This window comes from Panthera pardus, unplaced genomic scaffold (assembly GCF_024362965.1).
Source record: "Panthera pardus isolate Hobbes unplaced genomic scaffold, ASM2436296v1 HiC_scaffold_8, whole genome shotgun sequence".
In the NCBI taxonomy this organism is placed as follows: Eukaryota; Metazoa; Chordata; class Mammalia; order Carnivora; family Felidae; genus Panthera; species Panthera pardus.
This window is the reverse complement of record NW_026527013.1, coordinates 153,454,256-153,476,026: the sequence shown is the minus strand read 5'-3', so window position 1 is coordinate 153,476,026 and position 21,771 is coordinate 153,454,256. Positions and strand designations below refer to the sequence as shown.

The window sequence follows — 21,771 nt, the reverse complement described above, 5'->3', positions numbered from 1 at the left end:
AGGTGCCTCTACGGTCTTTCTTGTAAAGTCTAGTTTGTCTGATGTAAGTACTGCTACTTCAGCTTTCCTTTGGTATTCACTTGAATTATTAATGTTTCTCCACACCCTCACTTTGAAATGTGCAAGTGTCTTTAACTCTAGAGTCTCTTGGGGCACCTGGCTGGCTCAGTCAGTGAAGCATGAAACTCGATCTTGCTTGGGTTGTTTGAACCAAATGCTGGTAGTGATTACTTAAAAAAAATGTTTTTTTAATTAAAAAATAACAAAAACGTTGGGTGCCTGGGTGGCTCAGTCAGTTTGTGAGTTTGAGCCCCACGTCAGTCTCTGTGCTGATGTTTGGAGCCTGGAGCCTGCTTCAGATTCTGTCTCCCTCTCTCTCTGCCCCTCCCCTGCTTGTGCTCTCTCTCAAAAGATAAACATTTAAAAATTTATTTTTTTAATATACATCCAAGTTAGTTAGCATAAAGTGCAACAATGATTTCAGGAGTAGATTCCTTAATGCCCCTTACCCATTTAGCTCACACCCCCCCCACAACCCTTCAGTAACCGTTTGTTCTCCATATTTAAGAGTTTATGTTTTGTCCTCCCTGTTTTTATATTTTTGCTTACCTTCCCTTGTGTTCATCTATCTGTGTGTTAAAGTCACATGAGTGAAGTCCTATGATACTTGTCATTCTCTAATTTCACTTAGCATAATACTCTCTAGTTCCATCCACGTAGTTGCAAATGGCAAGATTTCATTCTTTTTGATTGCTGAGTAATACTCCATTTTGTGTGTGTGTGTGTGTGTGTGTGTGTGTGTGTATATCACATCTTTATCCATTCATTCATTGATGGACACTTGGGCTCTTTCCATACTTTGGCTATTATTGATACTGCTGGTATAAACAATGGGGTGCATGTGCCCCTTGGAAACAGCATACCTGTATCCCCTGGGTATATACCTAACAGTGCAATTGTTGGGTCATAGGGTAGTTCTACTTTTAATTTTTTGAGGAACCTCCATACTGTTTTCCAGTGTGGCTGTACCAGTTTGCATTCCCACCAGCAGTGCAAAAGAGATCCTCTTTCTCTGCCTCCTCACCAACATCTGTTGCTGCCACGAGTTATTAATGTTAGCCATTCTGACAGGTGTGAGGTGGTATTGTGGTTTTGATTTGTATTTCCCTGATGATGAGTGATGTTGAGCATTTTTTCATGTCGGTTGGCCATCTGGATGTCTTCTTTGGAAAAGTGTCTATTCATGTCTTCTGCCCCTTTCTTCACTGGATTGTTTTTTGGGAACATTTAAAAATATTTTTTAGATTGAGTCTCTTGTAGGCTCATACAGATGGGTCTTTTTTTTTAAATCTACTGTCACCCTATGTCTTTTTTGATTATAGAGCATTTACTCCATTTACACTGAAAGTAATTATTGGTAAAAATTTATTGCCATTTCATAACTTGTTCTCAGGTTGTAGAGGATTTTTCTGATCCTTCGTCTTCATTTCATGGTCTCTGGTTTTCTTCAGTGACTGCGATTTCTATCTCTTTATTCTTCCCATCTTTATTAGTTTTTGTGGTTACCATTAGGTTTGCATGTAACACCTTCTGCATATTGTAGTCTATATTAACTTGATAGCTGCTTAAGTTCGACCCATTCTTGACTCCTGTCCTCACACAGTTCAGGTATATGCTGTCATATTTTGCATCCTTTTATCCTGTTGTTTTGTGAATTCCTCGACTGATTTTTCTCAAAAGTTTTTTAAAATTTCTAATTATTAAAGTTTATTTATTTTGAGAGAGAGCAAGTGTGGGAGGGTCAGAGAGAGAGAGCGAGCCTAGCAGACTCCACACCATTGGTGCAGTGGGCTCATGACCTGAGACAAAATCAAGAACTGGATGCTCAACTGACTGAGCCACACAGGCACCCCTATTTTTATTTATTTTGAGAGCAAGAGCACAAGTGGAGGGAAGGGCAGACAGAATCCCAAGCAGGCTCTGTGCTGTCAGTGTGGAGCCTGACACGGGGCTTGATCCCACAAACTGAAATCATGACCTGAGTTGAAATCAAGTCAGATGTTCAACCAATTGAGCCACCCAGGGTCCTGACTTTTTTTTTTTTAATTGAAAATCATTTTTACTGGATTTATATTTCCTACCTTCATACTGTCACTTTGTGTCTTTTCTATGCAGAGTCCCCTTTAGTATTTCTTGCAACCGTGGTTTAGTGGTCATGAATGTTAGTTTTTGTCTGTGAAATTCTTTCTCTTACTTTCAATGTTAGCCTTGCTGGATAGAGCATTGTTGGCTGCAGATTTTTACCACTATTTGGAATATACCATGCCAGTCCCTTCTGGCTTGCAGTTTCTGATGAAAAAATCTGACAGCCCTAAGGGTTTTCCCATATAAGTAAGAGTCTTTTGTCTTGCTGCTTTTAAGATATTTTATCACTATATGTTGAAAATTTAATTACAGTATGTCTTAGTGTTGGCTTGCTTTTGATTTTTTTTTTTTTTTTTTTTTTTAATGGGAGTTCTCTATGACTCCTGGATCTAGATGTCTTTTTACTTCCTCAGATTAGGGAAGTTTTCAGCTACAACTTCTTGAGAGAAATTTTTTGCCCCCTTTTCTCTCTCTCTGCCCCTTCTGGGACTCCTGTAATACAAATGCTATTTTGTTTGGAGTCACTTAATTCCTTAAGTCTGTTCTTGTTTGGCAGAATTTTTTCCTCTTTTGTTCAGCTTGATTACTTTCCATTAGTCTAAGTCATTAACTTGTTGCTGATTGTTTCAGCCTGCTGTTGACTGCATCAAGCATGTTTGTAATCTCCTTTATTACCCTCATGTTCTTTTTAAATTTTTATCTCTGTCATAAGGGTCTCACTGATCTTTCATGCTTTTCTCAAGCCCAGTATCCGAATGATCATTGCTTCCAATTCTTGAACACGTATATTACTTTTATCTATGTGGCTTAAATCTCTGGCCATAGCCTTAACTTGTTCATTTGGGATAAATTTGCTCATTTTGTCTAAGTCACTGCCTGCTTCTGTGGGTTAGCCAGTTAGGTCTCTGGCTGCTGAAAGTATTGGCGTTACGAAGAGGTCATGTGGTGTCCAGGGACTGGTGTTTCAGGGTGTGTCTCCCATAGGTGCTTTAAGTGTTCTGCTGCTGTTCTGGCTGCTCTGTCCTTCAGGCCTGTCATCTGCAGCAGCTCTCCTTGCCTCCTGTGAGCAGTGTTTGGTCCCTGGCCTGAATGTTCTAGCCGGCCAGTTTCAGTTGTGTATTTTGGTCTGCTTGTGAGATGAAACCTGTTACCACCTCCAGTGAAACTGAGGCCCTGCAAAACTGTAGTTGGGAGACATGCAGGGGCAGGGCTTTGTGCTGGTCTTCTGGATAAGGGGGCCCACCAGCCTAGGAGTGAAGCAAGCCTGGGAGGAGCAGTTCTATTGGAGCATAAGGGGGGGTAGGGCTGTGAGCAAGTTAGGTAGCCAGTGACTATACTTCACTGGTTCCTGCAGGTGGCTCTTGTGTGTATGCTGAGGGGCACGGGAGGGTAACAGCACCAGCCAGTTCCTTCGTTATTGGAGAGGCGTCTCTGTGAACACTGCCTTTGGGCACACTCTGAGAAGAGCAAATAATCTCCCCACTGGGTTCCACTGGCGCTCTGCTGTTTCCAAGCTCTATGTCCCCAGATTGTTTGCCTACCTTCTCCAAGGGCAGCCCTGATGCCTATGGACTGGTCTCTCCAGGAGCCCAACCTGCTAACACTCAAAAACTTCAGGCTTTAAACCCCAAAGCAGTGCAACAACTCAAGAAATTAATCCCTTCTCACTTTCCAAACCAATGGCTATGAGGAAACGTTCTCCTTCTGTGTTCCCCTAGTGCTCCTCTCCACAGCAGCCAGGATCCATTTCTCCCCAAACTAGATCTCTGTGCCTCCTACCTTCGATTTGGTATCTTCCTTACCTTTAGCTGTGGTGTTTCTTTTGCCACTCTCAAAGTCGATTTCTGGGGGTATTTAAGATGACTTGCTAGTTACCTACTTGTATTGTGGGACGAGGCAAGCCCAGGGTCCTAGTATTCTGCTGCCATCTACCACCACCAGGTGGTGCCACTTAGGATAACACTGTGACCTTACCATCATGTTCCTTGTTTTAAAAAATGTGGGGATTAAGGTCTGTGCAGCTGTGAATCATATGGCTTAGAACTAGGGGTGGAGGACATCTGCACAGTAACCTGGATCATCCATGCACCCACCCAATTGCCTCTTGTCTGTAAGCTGCCCTGAATAAAACTGTATAAATAGTAAAGACAGGTTTGCTTTATCGGTCTTAAGTCCTTTTCAGTATGGAGCAAACCGTTTTCTGAAAGATACAGAGATTTATGGTTATTCTAATTCAGAGTGGCCACCCTGGCTTAAGGGTGATGACTGGGATTAAAAAAAAAAAATCTACATTTCTTAAAGTCCAAATGCTAGAAGTACCTAAGCAACAGAATTGTTCTAAAAAGGATTTTTTAAATGGGATTGATCATTTAGAGAATCCTGCAACTGAAGTGACCCACCATGAGGATGAGGATATTCTTTATGGACTACCACTGACCTGTTGATGGTTGTGTAGCCTGTATTGCCTACAAATGACAACTGTATTAACAACTAATAATTATACAGCAGGTATACAACTAGACAGCAGGTAGTAAATTCTAGCTACACAAACACTGGTAAGTAAAACCTATTTTCCAATGTTTTGTTGGGAGTTTGGTCACAATCTTCTTGCACCTACCAGCTTAACCTGTTTGATCTTATTACAGATCAACTGTGGTATTAAATCCACAGTACTTGTAAGGATTGAGAATAGAGCAGACCACTAGGAACAAAGTAGATACAAAACAGTTTCTCAGAAATCAAGAATAAAAGAGAATGGGCCACTGATGGAAGATGGGTCTCAGATAGTTAAACTCTGAATAAACTGGAATACATGGAACCAAATATGGTAGAAAACTTTCAGGTAAAGATGCACAGCCTGGTAAACCTGGTGAGTGTCCCTTTTAGATGCAAATTTGCCACTTAAAATTAGGTTCCCTTCCCCTCTATGGCCCACACACTTATGGGACCCAAGACAGTTATTGGAAGGTGATGTTTGTTAACTGTAACACAGACACTAACTTCACTGAAGTATTTTTGTTCCTTGATTTTCTAGAATCACAAGTGACACCTGCCCACTACTGTTTAAAATCACTGGTAGGTACATAGCTCTTCAGTGCAGAAATTGTTATGCTCATTACATTGATTACACCATGTTTTTATTTTGGTTGGCTGAATGAAAAAAACAAAACCAGAAAAACCCAATTTCTTTTGCAGGTCTAGTCCCTCTCTATAGCATTTGTTGCAGACAGCCCTAAAACAGCTGGAATACAGTCAGCAGGGGCCCGGGCTGGACCAGGGAGAGCAACAGTTCATCTTGGCAAGTATGTGTTTATTTCCTTTGGTGCCTTGCACAGTAAGGCACTAATGATGATAGAACAGAAGAAATGCCCACATCAAATAGTTCTAGTGACAATTTACTAGACAAGTTACAGTTTAATGATGGTGGTGGTGATTGTTTCATTTTATTATTTTTTACAATAAGGTTGTAGCCTTTATACTCCACACACACACACACACAAAATAAAACAAGTGCTTATGAAAGAGTCCCTGCCCCACCCCCCTTTTCAAAACATCCTGAACATAGCAATTCAATAGAACAGAAAAATCAAGACATGTTGGATTTCAAAATTTCAATAAAAAAGCAAAGTATGTGATGCAACAGGCTGTTCAACTTCCAACTCTAAATAGGCACTGTAAAACAAAACAAAAACTCCGGGTATTGAAATTTCTCCAGCACACTTTCCAGTATAAATGCTCTGTAATCAGCTCATAATAATGGGAACAGAACCTTAGAACAGAAGTCATATTGCTTCCCTGCTCCCCCTTTCTCCTATAATTAGAGGGTAGAGGTATTAGGGGATACAAAAGTCAGAGGAAGAAGAATTAAAAAGAAAAATTCTGAAAGCTGTTGTTTGTGGACTAGAAAGGAAGACAGCATTTTACAAATGTTCAAAAATTCCCAAGGCAAGCAACACAATTCGTTCACTATCACTCCTACTAGAAAGAATAAAGATATCGGCATCTTATTATATAAAACTGTACTTTCAGAATCGCATTACAGGTTCACCAGAAACTATGGATGTAGTTTTAGGCTTCATCAGGGAAAACAAGTTCAGTTCAGATCGAGTTAGATACTGTGCATCTAGCCTATTTGGATTGGAGTCTGGAACTGCTCACTGTAACCCCCAATAGCTGTAAACTAAACAATAGTATGTAACTCCATAGGAAGCTTAAGGATTGAGGATATGTACACAGCTAATTATATCTCCCCTGCTTCGCGCTCTTCAGAGCTCCTCCTGTCTTCTGATCTGCCATTAGCGCTCTCATAGGACCGCTTCTTATCTTTTCGGTCTCTGTCACGAGGTGATCTGTCTCTTGAATTCCTGTCTCTGTCACGTGATGCTAAGTCTTGGTCTCTGAATCTTTCTTTTGAGGATCTGAAAAATATTAATTTGAGGAGCAAAATGTGTTGGGAAACCCAATATCCAAAGAATCGGATAAATATTAAGGTACTGATAGCTGAAGATATACAGACTACATCCAAGAAAGACAGAGGAGCCAGTTTTCGGGCTGAAAAGAGCACTACCCAAGGTGACAAGGGAGATGGGTGAAAACAAGTAGGTAAGGGTCGAAAACCGTAAGCTAAAATAATGACTTCTAGGATATTCTCATTATTTCAGAGGCAATCATAAAATGTTTCTAATTCATGGCAAATGTATTTAATATGAAAATAGTACATAGACAGTATCTTTAAAAAGGAAAGTGTTAAACCGATTTTTAAAAAGCCTATAAACAGAATACAGGTTCCAAACTGGATGGAAATTTAAGACTTACAACTGAGCTCAGCAAATCTTATTTTCTTTGCTGTTGGGCCAGAGAGTAAATATTTTAGGTAGATATTCTTCTTCCTTTTCTTTTTATCAACCCTTCAACAATTTAAAAACCACCCACAGCTCACTGGCTATTCAAAAACCGGCTATGGGGCCAGATTTGGCCTGCAGGCAATAGTTTGCCAACACTCAACTTAGATAAGGAAGTACTCAATTAATGATATGGCTTCAAATAACCATTTATTATTTTTAAAATCTTTACTCCTCCTGAGTGAGCTCATTCAACCAACAGAAAAAAATAAGAATGGAAGACAGAAAGATGATCACACTACATCTTGATTAACCATAACGGCTTCTTTACACCATCTCTCCATTCCCACACCCAATTTCAATGAGAAAGGTAAGTGATAACAAACTCTTATCAGAGATTCAATCAGAAGGAAAACCAAAGGATATGATGGGATCAGAATATGAAATCTATACTTTCAATCTCTAGAATGAATTAATACTATATATTACATATATTTGGTTCTTTACAGGTGACATGGTACTTTTACATAATCATCTCTCTTAACCAGGCTTCAGATTCTAAGTGTGAACATGGGTTAGCTAATACTTTGAGCTTCTACTGCAGGGAAAAAAAAAAAAGGTAGGACTGAACCAAAAAAGGTTGAAAGATTAAAATGTCAACTTTGAGCATTCTACTTAACGTTAGAATAAGCTTAATTTTTAAAAGATGTAGGAAAAAAAAAATCACAGTGCATGTCTGGTTACACTGTTCCTCTCCAGAATCTAAGAATGTAACATGGAGAGAAGATGCCTAAGCATTAGATACAACGGCAGGTAAGTCTCAAAGGTCAGTAATAACTGGAAAATAACCACGAGATGAGCATCAACTAGGATCTTGTGAGAGATTACAATGTCCCTTCCATAAGCATTTTATTTACACTCAACAATTCATTCAAATTACCAATACTAATAACCCAAGTACTTAAAAGATGGGAGATGACAGGATAATTAGATTATTTGGCCACAGCCACCGAACCCAACTAATCTGACTGTGAAGTCTGCACCACGTGTTTGAAAAGACCAGGATGTAGAAAAATGCAAGCCAAGTCCTCATTTATTAAGGTAACTGTTGCCAGGGAAATGTCACTAACAGAATTCAGACCAGTATTTCACAGTTGGGGTGGGGAAACAGCAAATCATTAAGACTTTGAATTAGGACTTTTACCTTGAAATTTAAACTGAAATATATAGCAGTAACTTGACGTTTTATGTACTAACATGTAGGTTTGAATAGCAATTGGCTGCTAATTTTTGGTAAAAACACAATGCTGCTTTGAAAGAGAATAAGTTGTCGAGATTAGAAGTGCTCTTGAGAAAAGCAAAAACTTTTAATAGTTTTACAAAAATAAACCTGTTTATGAACATGCTGAAAACACCAGGGGTGGCATGTAGGATAGTGGAAAAATGTCCTATACAACTTCATAAATGCAGGAACCATTCAGGACTAGGATAACACAATCCCAGGGGAGGAGACATGCCCCTCCCTTCCATCCCCACCACCAACAGACATCAGAGTTCACAGATACCAGAAACAATGACAGGTGGGCAGGTTCACAAGACAAACTCTCTAGACCTTCCAACAACCAGTAGGGTGATTCCTTTTTTTAATGCATTTATTGGGCACTGCACTGTGGGTCTACAGTTTTAAGAGTATGAGATGAATGGCCAGCAAGCAAATCACTTTAGGAACTATGTCCCTTATAAAGTCCCTCCTCATTCTCTGCAAGTGTCTATGATAATCCATCCGGAATATCTTTCTCCTACCTGGTTTTACCTACTATCTGAACCCATTTTTTTACTTCTCTGGTATTTCCCTCATCTAAACTCCTGTATTATTTTGATGTATACTTTAGCACTTTATACGTTAAGTATGAGATCAGTCTGTTTATTGTCAAAGATGTTAGTCTTGTGTTCTAACTTGAAAAAATTGCTCAACTGTTACACTTCTTTTTTTAGTAGGCCTAGTATAGAAGCAAGTATACGACTCTTACTGATTAAAAGTTAACTGAAGAACTACTTAATGTCCTAATAAGAGAACTTAAATCTTTTCACTGGAGAAAAAAAAAAAGGGAAAAACAGCTGAGGTGAAGGATAGGTTAATTAACCCATGGTGGGACCTCTTTTATAATGTGTGTATATATATATAGATATATCTATATATCTATATATCTATATCTAATCACCACAATGTTCACCTTAAATATCTTATAATTTTGTCGATTCTAACTCAATGAAGCTGGGGGTGGGGGGAGAGACCTACTTGGAACAAGGTAAGAAAATAAGAAAATATTTAGTGAAATCGTATTAACCTATTAACTCTGCTTGTGAGTGATTTCAAACAAAGGCTTCCCTCCCTCCCATCCACCCCACACCCAAACAAAAAATTTTTACCACCTTTATGTGGATTCTCTCATGGGCTTTATGCAGAGTAATTGATAGAAAATTTAAGACTAGTAGGTGCTAGGCACTCAAAAAAGATTTATCACATACATAGTTAAGAGTTCTCATGAAAAAAGCAATTTTAAGCATGGGTTATGTGCCATAGAAATGACCTGGCTTTTAAAGACCATCTTGTGACCTGAGAAGTTTTGGGAGCTTGGTCGATGTAGCCCGTGTGTACTTAAGGCTCCACCACCACATACTAATCCTCTATCCTGAATATAGTTTCAGGTCCTTAAACACACCACATCCTTGCAACCTTTAAATTTCCATGCCAAGAAAGTCTACCCTCCTTAAGAGTCTAAGTCTGCCCCACCAAGCGAACTGTATATAGCAACGCATACCTAGAGTGCAGATTAAACAATATACCAGAATGTGTCTGCTCTGAAAAAGTGCACCAGCTCAAAAGAAGTTTGGAAAACAGAAGTCAAACAAAGATAAACTCTTTAAATGAAAGGACTTCTTAAAGCCCCTAATGCGCCAATACATACTGAAAAAATTGGTACTGGTACCTAAAATTGTCCACAAAGTACTTTTTTTTCCCCAAGACACACTAAGCAGAGAAAAAGCAATAACCTCTGCCCATACCGGTTCCAATTTCTTTACTCTGGCTCCTAAGTGTATTATTTAACTACCCATATAATCAGGGGAAAAAATGTTACAAACTCACACACAAATGTGTACATGTTACCAGATGCAAGTCTCAAACCAATAGTATTCCAAGTGTAAACCTTTAATAAAGGTAGTTCCATATCCTCTTATGGACACCTCAGTACCTCCTCCTGGATCGCTCTCTGCTCCTGTCTCTAGAACTGTGCCCACTTCGCTGGTGGCTACGGCTGCGGCTTCGGCTGCTAGAGCGGGATCTATGGCGATGGCGTTTCTCCCGAGATTTGGAGCGAGTTCTCCTCTTCCGTTCCCGTGACATGGAGCGAGACCGGTGTCTGCGATGCTCTCTGGACCTGGACCTACAAAACCCATTTGCTTTAGTTTTTAGCTTTCTCAGCAACGCACTTCTCATTTGCTAAAGCCTCTTCTTTAAAGAGAAACAATCGCTCAGTAAGCTTGATGCTAGTTCTGTTTCAAGTCAGCTAAATCTACACCAAAGTAAAATGCTGGTATGTTAAATAACTACATACTGCAATTTCAAAATGAAATATTAGTTCTTAAAGGTCAATAAATATCGTATAAATTTATATCAAGAATATCATAAAAATTAAATGTATAACACTACTATATGCCAGGGATTGTACTATCTAGATGATTAGAGATTTGTAGTTCATTTAAATAAATTCCTAAAATTTTTTTGGTATACTTTGTTTCTAAAGTATGTATCTGATGGACATGAATAAAAAAGGGAGGAGAGGCATAAGAGATCAGTGTTTAGGATAATGTAACTCTGAATTTAAAAGGTTGTATCTTATGACCATCAAAATAAGTTTTAATGTCCACAATATGCCTAGTCACAGTGTAATCAACACAGTAAGGCTGTTCTCTTGTAAGCAGTACTGAGCTTGGGAAGGTAAAAAACATGTATAAATCATTTTAGAGAACTTTAATCATAAAAAAAAAAAAGTGTGAGTACATAGGACTATAGTCAAGGAAAAACGTTTTGAAGTAGCTAGAAGGAAAAACACTTCTGAAGCCTCCACTGGGTCACAAAACTCACAACATGTGTGTGTGGTAAGTGACGGAAAGCAAGCAGGAAGAAAGATATGAAACTTTGTTCTAACTGTCCCTTTTTAGAGTGATAGCAATGATCTAAACTTGACATTGACATTGCATAACTGTAACTAATGGACTTATACACTTAAAATGGCTGAACCTACGGCATGTAAATTATACCTTAATAAAGCGGTTAAAAAATTGTTCAAGTCACTTTAAAAATGTAATGTTTTCTCATAATTTAATAAATTCAAAAGCATATTATTCAGGTGATACAATTTACAAACTGAGCTCATTTTCAAGTGATTATTTTATTAAATCAAGTTTAAAAGCATTCAGCTTATGTCAACATTTATATTCAAAAGAAGGCATATAGAGTGAACCCAGCATTAACTACAGTTGAACGAATATTTGCACAACTGAATAAAATCTGACAAGCAGCATAGGGAAAAGAACATAAAATTCATTCAATGCAAGTTTAATTAAATGGGATTTAGTCACTCATTTTGAGCTATAATGAATTTATGTCTTTCAATGCATAAATTCATTCCTCTTTTACAAAATTCTAGATAATTAGTCATTCATTTAAAAAGTATTTACTGGGTGCATCTGGCACTAAGTACTAGGAAGACTGAGCAGTAAATAAAGCAAAGTCCTTAACCTCATGGAGGTTCTATTCCACACGATATGTAAGCAGTAAATACTGTAAGTCGGCTAGTAAAAAAAGGTTATATTAAAAAGGTAAAGATGGACAGAGAAATAAGATTGTAATCTTTTTACAGAATAGGCAGGAAAGGCTTTTCTGGTAAAATAGCATTTAAGCAAAGACAAAATAAGGTAATCCGCCATCTCAAAGAAGGTTGCTTCAGGTAGAGGGAACACAGGGGCAAAAGCTCGGAGGTAGGAGAAAGTTCAGCATATTGAAGGACTAAAAGATCTGTTCGGCTGGAATGAATTCAGCAAGGGGAATAATTCAGGGTTTTAAGGGCAGAATGACCAAGTACCGTATCATTCAAACTAGGATGCTTTCAATGGTTAATTATATAAAAAGCAAGGGCGAGCTATTAATAAATATGCTGACACAAGACATAAACTGGTACCTACTTACCCCAATCTCAGATCGATTACTTAAAAGCTATGGCAAGGATTTCCACTTCTCATTAAGTGAAATGGAATACCTTTTGGCTGACGTAATTTATTTCACTTTTTAAAGGGCATATTCTGATTGACGTATGAAAAACAGATTGAGGTAGAGAAGGGGATTGGCCAAGTATAGAAAAGTGCCTTGGAGTACAATGGTAGAAATTAACGTTCTGGCCTCAATATCTGAAGACTTTCTATGTACTAACAGTTTAAATATCTTTTCAACAAAGGGACTGATTTGCATTAATCAACCGGTAAACAAGAACACTATCAACATTTAATGTTTCTATTTATTCATCCTAGATTTCAGAAACAACAATATAAACTGGCTGACACAACTGGTCCTTTTTATTAGTTTTTTAGTGTTTGGAGCAGAAACACATCAACTGAAAGATCCTAAAAAGTACTATGGGGCATCTAAAAGAAATGCAGGTTTTTCTTTCATAACAGCAAATGCTCTAGTACACAGGGGAAAGTTCTTGAGAAATAATTAACTTTAGAGTTAAGAGTACTCCAAAGGTTTCAGAAAGTAGTTATCTGAACAAGAAAAATTGTAAGATTTGACAAAGAATGACAAAGGGCATTCTAAGTGGGGATGGACTCACAAGAACGACTCAAGGATAGGAATGAAAACTGCACACAAAAAATTTAAAAAATGACGACATACACCATGCTTCCCCAGCTTTCTCAGAAAAAAATTACCAACTACTAAAACTTTTAAAGAATGTCTTCAAAAAGACGTCAAATATTAATGTCAAAGCTTTAAAAAGAAAGTGTTCTCTTGTCCTCTTTAAAGATGTAAGTGCCCCTCTGAAGTTTTTTGTGATCTCGGTACAAAGTTATAAGTAATAAACATATAAAGTGAAGACCAGGGTATAAACTAATAAACATTTCAGTTTCCCTTCAATATCTCGCTATGGATCCCTCTTTCAAAAAGGCATTCACTATTCAACCTGCTTATATTTTCAACAGGTACACCCTACACCCTCCCTCCTTACTTTGATCTGTTTCTTACATGCACCACGAAAATTATTTTAAAAATATATTGTCGCATATTTAGCCTGCACTTCTAAAGATTTTAAATATTCTAAAATATTTTTAGCTTTCCCTTTTTTTGTTGTCCAATAGGCTCTATGCCCAACGTGGGTCTTGAACTTACAACCTGAGATCAATAGTTGCATGTTCTACCAACTGAGTCAGCCAGGCGCCCCAATGTTTTTAGTTTTCCCTTTAACTCCAGGGCACTGTATATATTACTCCGATAAAATTAGGCTGTAGTTCATGAGTACCTTCTGACCAGTTTCATCTTAAAACAAAATGCCCATACTTGAACTACAAAAGAAATTAAGAGTACTACTCTATTAATTCTCATTCATTTTTAAAAAATATTTAATCTATGAAAACAACATCTGGAAAAAACCCAACTTCAATACTTATGTACATTTTGTGTAAAACTTACCTTTTGGGATTCTTGCTGTGTGATCGAGACCTGGAAAAAGAGTATCTATTTTTATTAAAAAAGACTAAGAAAAAGTACAATGCACTGTTAAAATTACATTCTTCCTGATTTCTAATCTTTTTAAATGTGTATTTATTTTGAGGGAAAGAGAGTGCAGGAGGGGCAGAGACAGATGAAGAGATGGGAGAATCCCAAGCAGGCTCCATAATGTCAGTGCAGAGCCTGATGCGGGGCTTGATCCCACAAATCGAGAGATCATGACCTGAGTCAAACAAAACCAAAAGTCAGATGCTCAACCGAAGGAGCCCCCAAGGCACCCCCTGATTTCTAATCTTTTCATTCTATAAATATGAAGCACATATGAACGTGTGCAAATTTTTCCAAAATACACCACAAACCGTACAGACTTCCCCACCTTGGCATATGAGATCCCCTATCTAGGATACCTAGCTCTCTAAGAGAATACACTCCTAGGAGGGGCACCTCAGTGGCTTAGTCAGTGAAGCATCCAACTTCAGCTGAGGTCATGATCTCATGGTTTGTGATTCAAGCCCTATGTCAGGATCTGTGCTGACAGCTCAGAGCCTGGAGTCTGCTTCGGATTCTGTGTCTTCCTCTCTCTGCCCCTCCCCGACCCATGCTTTGTCTCTCTCAAAAATAAACATTAAAAAAAAAATTTTTTTTTTAATTACAAAAAAAAGAAAAAAACATGATCCTAGGAGTAAAAACCACAATAAATAACCATTCACTAATTCCCCAGGAAATACTTCCCAACCTGGAAAAAATTCGTTATTTATATCTCTGTCATCTGTTCTTTCCCTGTGGGAACAGGGTAAAATTTCTATTATCTGAGATATATTCACTTTTGAACTATAACCTCATAGTGTAATCGCTACAACACCCAACTCAATCTTACAATATCTTTCTTAACATGACACATGATACCCTTATTAAAGCACTCTTCACATTTCTTGGCATATAATTAACACTCGATAAATAGTAATGGCTAGTACTGTGGTTACTAGGAAACCATGGGTGTCTTGTGGGGAAGATACAGCACAACTGAAGGATGAGCTTTGGACTCATCCTGATTTAAGTTTTAACTCAGCTGCATCACTATCTGTGACCCAGACAGATAATATATATCTTCCCTCAGCTTTGTTTGCCATTTGCAAAAGCAGCACAGCAATGTAAATTTCACAGGCAATTATAAGGATTAAATGAACGAATATAGGCCAATTCGTAGCACAGGCCTGGTACATAACAGGCACTCAGTAAGCAACAGTAGTTTTTATCATTATCCTTTTCAATACCATAGCTGGAATCCCATCTTGTATAACTCCGTACTTGCTTGTAATTTCTTCATCTTTCATTCTTAGTTCTGATACTTCCTCAAGTTCACAGGTTAAAAAAAAGAAAACTTCAAACACATTTCTGAAATAGCGTCACATTTTACCATCGATATTAAAAGAAATTTGCCAGTTGGCAACAAAGGAGTAAGATGTGGTACACTTTCCTGTCAGCCACAGATGTGAAAATGTAGTCATGGCAAAGAATTTTTGTTCTCATCCAACTATCATTTCAGTTGAATTATATAAATTAGTGGCACTATATTCAGAATTTTAAAATGAGATTTCTAATGCCATTTATACAGTCTTATCAAGCTAAGCAATATTCCCACAGAAAATCAGTGTACACAAAAGAGAACAGTGATAGAGCTATGAGGTAAAATTTATGGTAAATGAAGAACATATATATCAATGGATATACGACAGCACTCCCCTTAAAAAGGGAAGTGTAGTTTTGTTTCATTTCTTCACTGCAGTGCAAAAATTTTACCTGCTACAAGTCATGTAACACAAAGTCAGTTTAAACATCTCGAAAGAGACTACGGTAAAACATGCTCAAAGCCTGGGGGAAGCTGCCATGACCAAGTCACATATCATAAAGGGTTTTAATTAGGCACAAAATCTGCTGGAAAGTATTTAACTTTCAGGGATGTGTAATACAATTAAGGAAACACTATAAATGAGAACTACACATAATTCTTTTGTGGCATTATCTGTCCATCCTGAAGTTGTTAAAGAAGTTATGTACGTGAGTTCAAAGAAGGTTCCCACCATGATGCCACACAATTTGCTGCCAATGGGTAAAAGTGGCTCAGAACATTAATGTTTAAATGTTTACTAAACATGAAGAATATGACTTTATCAACTAATGAATACCAATATAAAAATTGCATACATTTAGCTATTATTAAATTAATACAATCTTAAAAGTTTATAGCTCCTAGAACTGAAGAAATATAGAATCAAAGCACAATGTAAGATAATCAATGAAACAAACAAAACCCAAACTAAGAATAAAGCAGATCACAAAAATAAAAATAGTTTTATACCAATCTGGTACAAACGCAGCCATTATGAAAACCAGAGGGCTAGAAAGAGCTTTGTAGTAAATCTTACAAAAAATAAGGATGTGACTCTTTACTCACTCTTCCATACACGTTGAAGGAAATCACCCTGATTTAAATGGCTGTAAGTTAACATTTTTATAAACACTGTTTCACATAGTAATACTTTTAAGAGTAAACAGAAATTTCCCACATGCAGATTTAGTAACACCGAAATTCCTGTATTAATCACATCTCTTTTTAGAGCCAGGGACATTCAACATCAGATAGTTGGACTATTCAGTTCATCACTCCATACCTCCTCAGCTTCTCCCTTTCTTCTCTCTCTCTTTCTTCTCTTCGTTTCAGGCGTTCCTGATTTCTTTTCTCCTGTTTCTCAGCTACAACTCTCTTAAAAGACAATGACAATTCAAATAATAAAAAATGAGAAGCATTAGTTACTGAGTCTATTCTTAATAAGAATTATCCTACACTCTATGACATGTGGTTCCCAATATAGCACAGGTAACATCAAAATCTGTTTAATAACAGTTCAATTAAAAGTTTTACTGGGTAAAATCATTATGCAAGTCTAGTTTCCAAAATGTTTCTTCCCCCCTTCTGGGGAACATTTGTAAAATTTCATGTTTCTTCATGACTTAATATTTCAAAATCATTTCTACAAGACTTTTCTCCTTTGAATATTTTCAAGCATTACTTTGTTTATTTCAAGTTTTCTTTTTCCAGTAATCTCTACACCCACGACCCTGAAATATGCCATGCCAACTGAGCCAGCGAGGTACACCTATTTTGTATTTTTTAAAGAACATTAAGCACTATAAATCACTATAAGCTCCCATTCTCTATGATTTCCAAAATAAAAATGTCTTCTGTCACTTCCAATTACCACCTCAATTCTACTGCTTCAAAAAGTACCAGTAAAAAGCTAAATAGTCCTGTTGCTAGCTCTGTATCTGCAAAGATTCCCAAACAGTACTATTTTTGAGTTTTAACTTAGACCCCAGTAACCATGTGAAATAGTGAAACTTAGTCATTTAAAAAAACTTACCCAAAATCATCCCAGTTACTCAGAATACTTAGAAGAGCTCACTGTTAATTACAAATACAGAGACGTCCCTAAGTGTTTCTGACTCCACATTATTTTAAATGTGAAACTATAGATCTTGGGTTAATTTCAGTAATAAAAGTCACTATCCAGTGATTGCCACCTTTAAGCCAGTCTCCTACTCATAACAAAATGCTACAGTGCCAAAATTTTTAAAAAATAGCTGCATCAGGGGCACCTGAGTGGCTCAGTCAGTTAACTGTCTGACTTTGGCTCAGGTCATGATCTCACAGTTTGTGAGTTCAAGCCCTGCATCAGATTCTGTGCTGACAGCTCAGAGCCTGCAGCCTGATTCAGATTCTGTGTCTCCCTCTCTCTCTTGCCCCTCCCCCACTCGCATGCTTGTCTCTCTCAAAACTGAATAAATGTAAAAAAAAGAAAAAAACAACAAATAAAACTAGCCACATCAGATTGTTGAAAAGTAAATTGACTATATCCATTTATTCTGATCTTTAACCTCTTTAGAAATACCGTTTGTTGTTTTCCTGTCTTCTCAAAAGAATTCAGCACGAGTAGGAACTGTACTGCCTTTCTCACAATAGTGGTATATATCTGTTAAGTGATAATAACTGTCCTTTTTTTAAAGACAGGTTTCATTCTAATTCCTTTCTGAAACAGGAGTAGGAGCATAAAATAAAACTAGAGGTCCTACAAGCTTTAGTTATGAAGAACTGCAAAATATTTCAAAAAAATACTAGACTCATTTTCTCAATCTTCCTTTAAAGTAAATATTATAACGGGGCGCCTGGGTGACTCAGTTGGTTAAGCGTCTGACTTCGGCTCAGTCATGATCTCACAGTTCGTGGGTTCGAGCCCTGCATCGGGCTCTGTGCTGATAGCTCAGAGCCTGAAGCCTGTTTCAGATTCTGTGTCTCCCTTTCTCGCTGCCCCTCCCCTGTTCACGCTCGGTCTCTGTCTCAAAAATAAACATTAAAAAAAATTAAAGTAAATATTATACTGTTTATTTTATAGAAAATAGAATAAAAATTTGGGGGGAATTTGCATGAAACAATTAGTTCAGAACTCAGTTTGCAAGATTCCTAATTCAATGTCCTATCCAACACAAAACACTATCCCCCAAAATAAGGGGACAGTATTTAAAGTCTGTTTTTCAGACATCATCCATTAAACCAGCTGTTATCTCCATTTATAATCCTACTCTATTTGGTATGAATTATTAGCAGAATTTCAGCCAAGATATTACACAAAAAGATAACTAATGCATATCAAAACAACGAGTGATTAAATTAGATAAAGTGAAGGATATTAATTTACCAATGTACCTTTAATTCTTCAAGTTTCTCTCTTATTTCAATAAATCCCAGGTGCAGTTTACCCCCAAAATGATCAGCCAGTCGTCTATCATTATCATGAAGACCTAAATAGGCAGAGCAGACTTCACAGACTCGAAGTTTCTGTTGTTGGAAACTGGAAGCCGGCATAGAATTCCTGTAAACTTCCTGAACAAAAGTGAGAAAAACAATATTCATATAAACCTCACTGAGTCATACCACTACACAAAATACACTATGTACATATAAAGAAAAGTTTTCTGACGAATACGCAAAAGTATGGCTATTTTGTTATGAAAATCATGGGTTTTCCATTGCCCTCATCCTCTGTCCTCGGGACCTATCCAATGGAAGTAAACTGTATTTTGCCAAGAACTACTGTAAGAATTCTACCATGACATAGAACACGACTTTCGGAAAGGCCTTCTCAGTGTTCTGGGTTTTCTTTTCTGCAATTTTTGTTAAAAATGAAACGAAGCAACCCCAAAACTATATACATCAGTGAAGGATCAAGAAAAAAGTCACCCACGCTGGCAGAGAGGGAATGAATGTCTTTGGTATTATTACAGTTTCCTTCCACTGCTTCCACTGCCTTCTTACCCACAGGTCATTTCTTTTCCCTTTGGAAATGTGGACAGGGCATACAAATGATAACTTTCCACCAAAAGCAATAGTTCTATAAGCAATGAGAGGAAGTACCTTAACAAGAGTAAGATGTCTTACACTCAATCATTTTTCCTTACTGAAAATATTCTGGTTATCGTCTGACACAGCCACCTCTCTACCTAAAAAACACTACATTTCCTGGGGCACCTAGGTGGCTCAGTTGGTTAAGCGTCCAACTCTTGATTCGTGAGACAGAGCCCCACATCAGGCTCTGCAATGATGGTGTGGAGCCTACTTAGGATTCTCTCTTTCTCCCTCTCTCTGCCCTCCACCTCTGCTTGAGCATGTGCATGCACACTCTCTCTCAAAATAAATAAAAAAAACTTAAAAACAAAAAAATTCTATTTCCAAGCCTTCATGCAGCTTTGCCTTTAGAGATATTTAAGTGGACATTGCTGGAGGGAATATATAGAAAAGTTCTTTCAAAGGGAGTCAGTAAGCTGAGAAAAAAATCACTAATGGCTGTTATCACCTGTGGATCAGAAGTGATGGGAAACAATATTTACAGTTTTAAAAATGTCAATACCAAGGGACACCTGGGTGGATCAGTTGGTTAAGCATCCAACTTCAGCTCAGGTCATGATCTCACCATTTGAGTTTGAGCCCTGTATCAGGCTCTGAGCCTGGAGCTGGCTTCAGATTCTGTGTCTCCCTCTCTCTCTTCCCCTTCCCTGTTTGCATGCTGTCTCTCTCTCAAAAATAAACATTAAAAAAAAGAAAAAAGTGTCAATACCAAGACACTTATTACACAAAGGAAAGCACTGTAACTTCACAGTCGAAAAAGAGGCAATATCACCAGAAATGGGACAAATTACTAGCATGTGCCTTCTGATGCATGTAACATTACTTAAATGGTACTCCTGTCAAAATTCTAACCAAGAAGAAAATCAGACAAACCCAAACTGAAAAACATTTTACAAAATAATTAGCCTGTACTTTTCAAAACTGTGAAGATCATGCCAAAGATTAAAGTTCCACAAATTACTAGCATGTGCCTTCTGATGCATGTAACATTACTTAAATGGTACTCCTGTCAAAATTCTAACCAAGAAGAAAATCAGACAAACCCAAACTGAAAAACACATTTTACAAAATAATTAGCCTGTACTTTTCAAAACTGTGAAGATCATGCCAAAGACTAAAGTTCCACATTAAAGAGGCCTAGAGGAACATGAACAAATAAATGCAGCATATGATCTTTAACTGGACCTTAAACAAAGAAAAAAAAATTTTATGTTTATTCACTGATTTTGAGAGAGAGAGAGAGAGAGAGAGAGAGAGAGAGAGAGAGAGAGAGAGAAAGAGAGAATCCAAGCAAGATCCGCACCATCAGCACAGAGCCCAATGCAGGGCAGGAACCCACAAACCGTGAGATCATGACCTGAGCCAGAATCAGGAGTCAGACACTTAACAGACTAAGACACCTAGGGGTCCCAAAGAAAAAAAATTTAATAAAAGAGAACATTATTGGGACAATTCAGAAGAATCTGAATAAAGTCTTCCAATTAATAGTATTGTATTAATCTTAATTTCTGATTCAAATCACTATACTGCATTTATGTAATAAAATATCCTTGTTTTTAGTAAATACACATTGGAGTATTTGGGGATAAAGAGGCTTCACATCTATAACTTAATGTCAAACATTACACATACAATACACATACAACAGGAGGAAAAAAAGGAAATGTGGTAAAAATGTTAATATTTGGAGTCCACGTGAAGGATATAGGGGCATTCCTTACACTATTTCTTTTGTATCTCTGGAAATATTTCAAAATAAAAGTTTTTAAAAAAGATAAACACAAACACATGATACACAGAGGCAAGTCAACTCAATTTTTGTGCCTTATTATTCCTCTTTCTAGCTATGCAGAAGAAAGGCTTTAGGCATAGTGGCCATATTACCACCAAAAAATGATAAACATAAAGATGAATCCATATAATAAAGATGGCTGAACATAAAGGTGTGTAAGTAACTTGTGTACTAGATGGAATCATGGAGCTGCCATATCAGCCCTAGACTCCCTAACCACGAGTATTTACTAAAGGAGAACAACAAAATCCTTTTTTGGTTAACCCACTGTAAGTTTTCTTTTATGTGCAGTTGAACACAATCTAAAATGGGCAAGCACATTTTTTAAAGTACTGTCTTTAGTAAAAATCAAATGCAGACAAAATATAACAGATTAAAGACGTTAAGCCACTGTGTGATACTAGAAAATCTTCAAATACATATGCATGAAATTTCATGAAAACAAAACATGCAAGTAATAACATCACTATGTTTGCTACCAGAGTCTTTGGGGGAAATGAGCTATAAAATACTCTGCATTTAAAAATTGGGGCAACTGGGTGGCCCAGTCAGTTAAGCATCTGACTCTTGATTTTGGCTCAGGTCATGATCTCATGGTTCATGAGATCAAGCCCTACATCTGGTTCTGTGCTAGCAATGAGAAGTCTGCTTGGGATTTTCTCTCTCTCCCTCTCTTTCTGCTCTTTTGCTCGTGCGTGTACTCCCTCTCAAAATAAACATTTAAAATATAAAAATTCAGTGTTTATTT

General features: G+C 37.4%; 1 protein-coding gene across 5 annotated transcripts in view; it reads right to left on the bottom strand.

Annotated features, from left to right (window-relative positions):
- Positions 1–5,434: 5,434 nt before the first annotated feature.
- LUC7L2 (LUC7 like 2, pre-mRNA splicing factor) overlaps positions 5,435–21,771 on the bottom strand; it is a 57,296-nt gene continuing 40,959 nt past the window's right edge. For all 5 annotated transcript variants that reach the window (XM_053898128.1, XM_019452914.2, XM_053898129.1 and 2 more), the window contains 5 exons: positions 18,533–18,709; positions 16,443–16,534; positions 13,732–13,761; positions 10,241–10,432; positions 5,435–6,563 (listed from right to left, as the gene is read on the bottom strand). In XM_053898128.1, the coding sequence (XP_053754103.1) occupies positions 6,386–6,563; positions 10,241–10,432; positions 13,732–13,761; positions 16,443–16,534; positions 18,533–18,709 (669 nt within the window). In that variant the 3' untranslated portion in view covers positions 5,435–6,385. The remainder of the gene's footprint in view (positions 6,564–10,240; positions 10,433–13,731; positions 13,762–16,442; positions 16,535–18,532; positions 18,710–21,771) is intronic.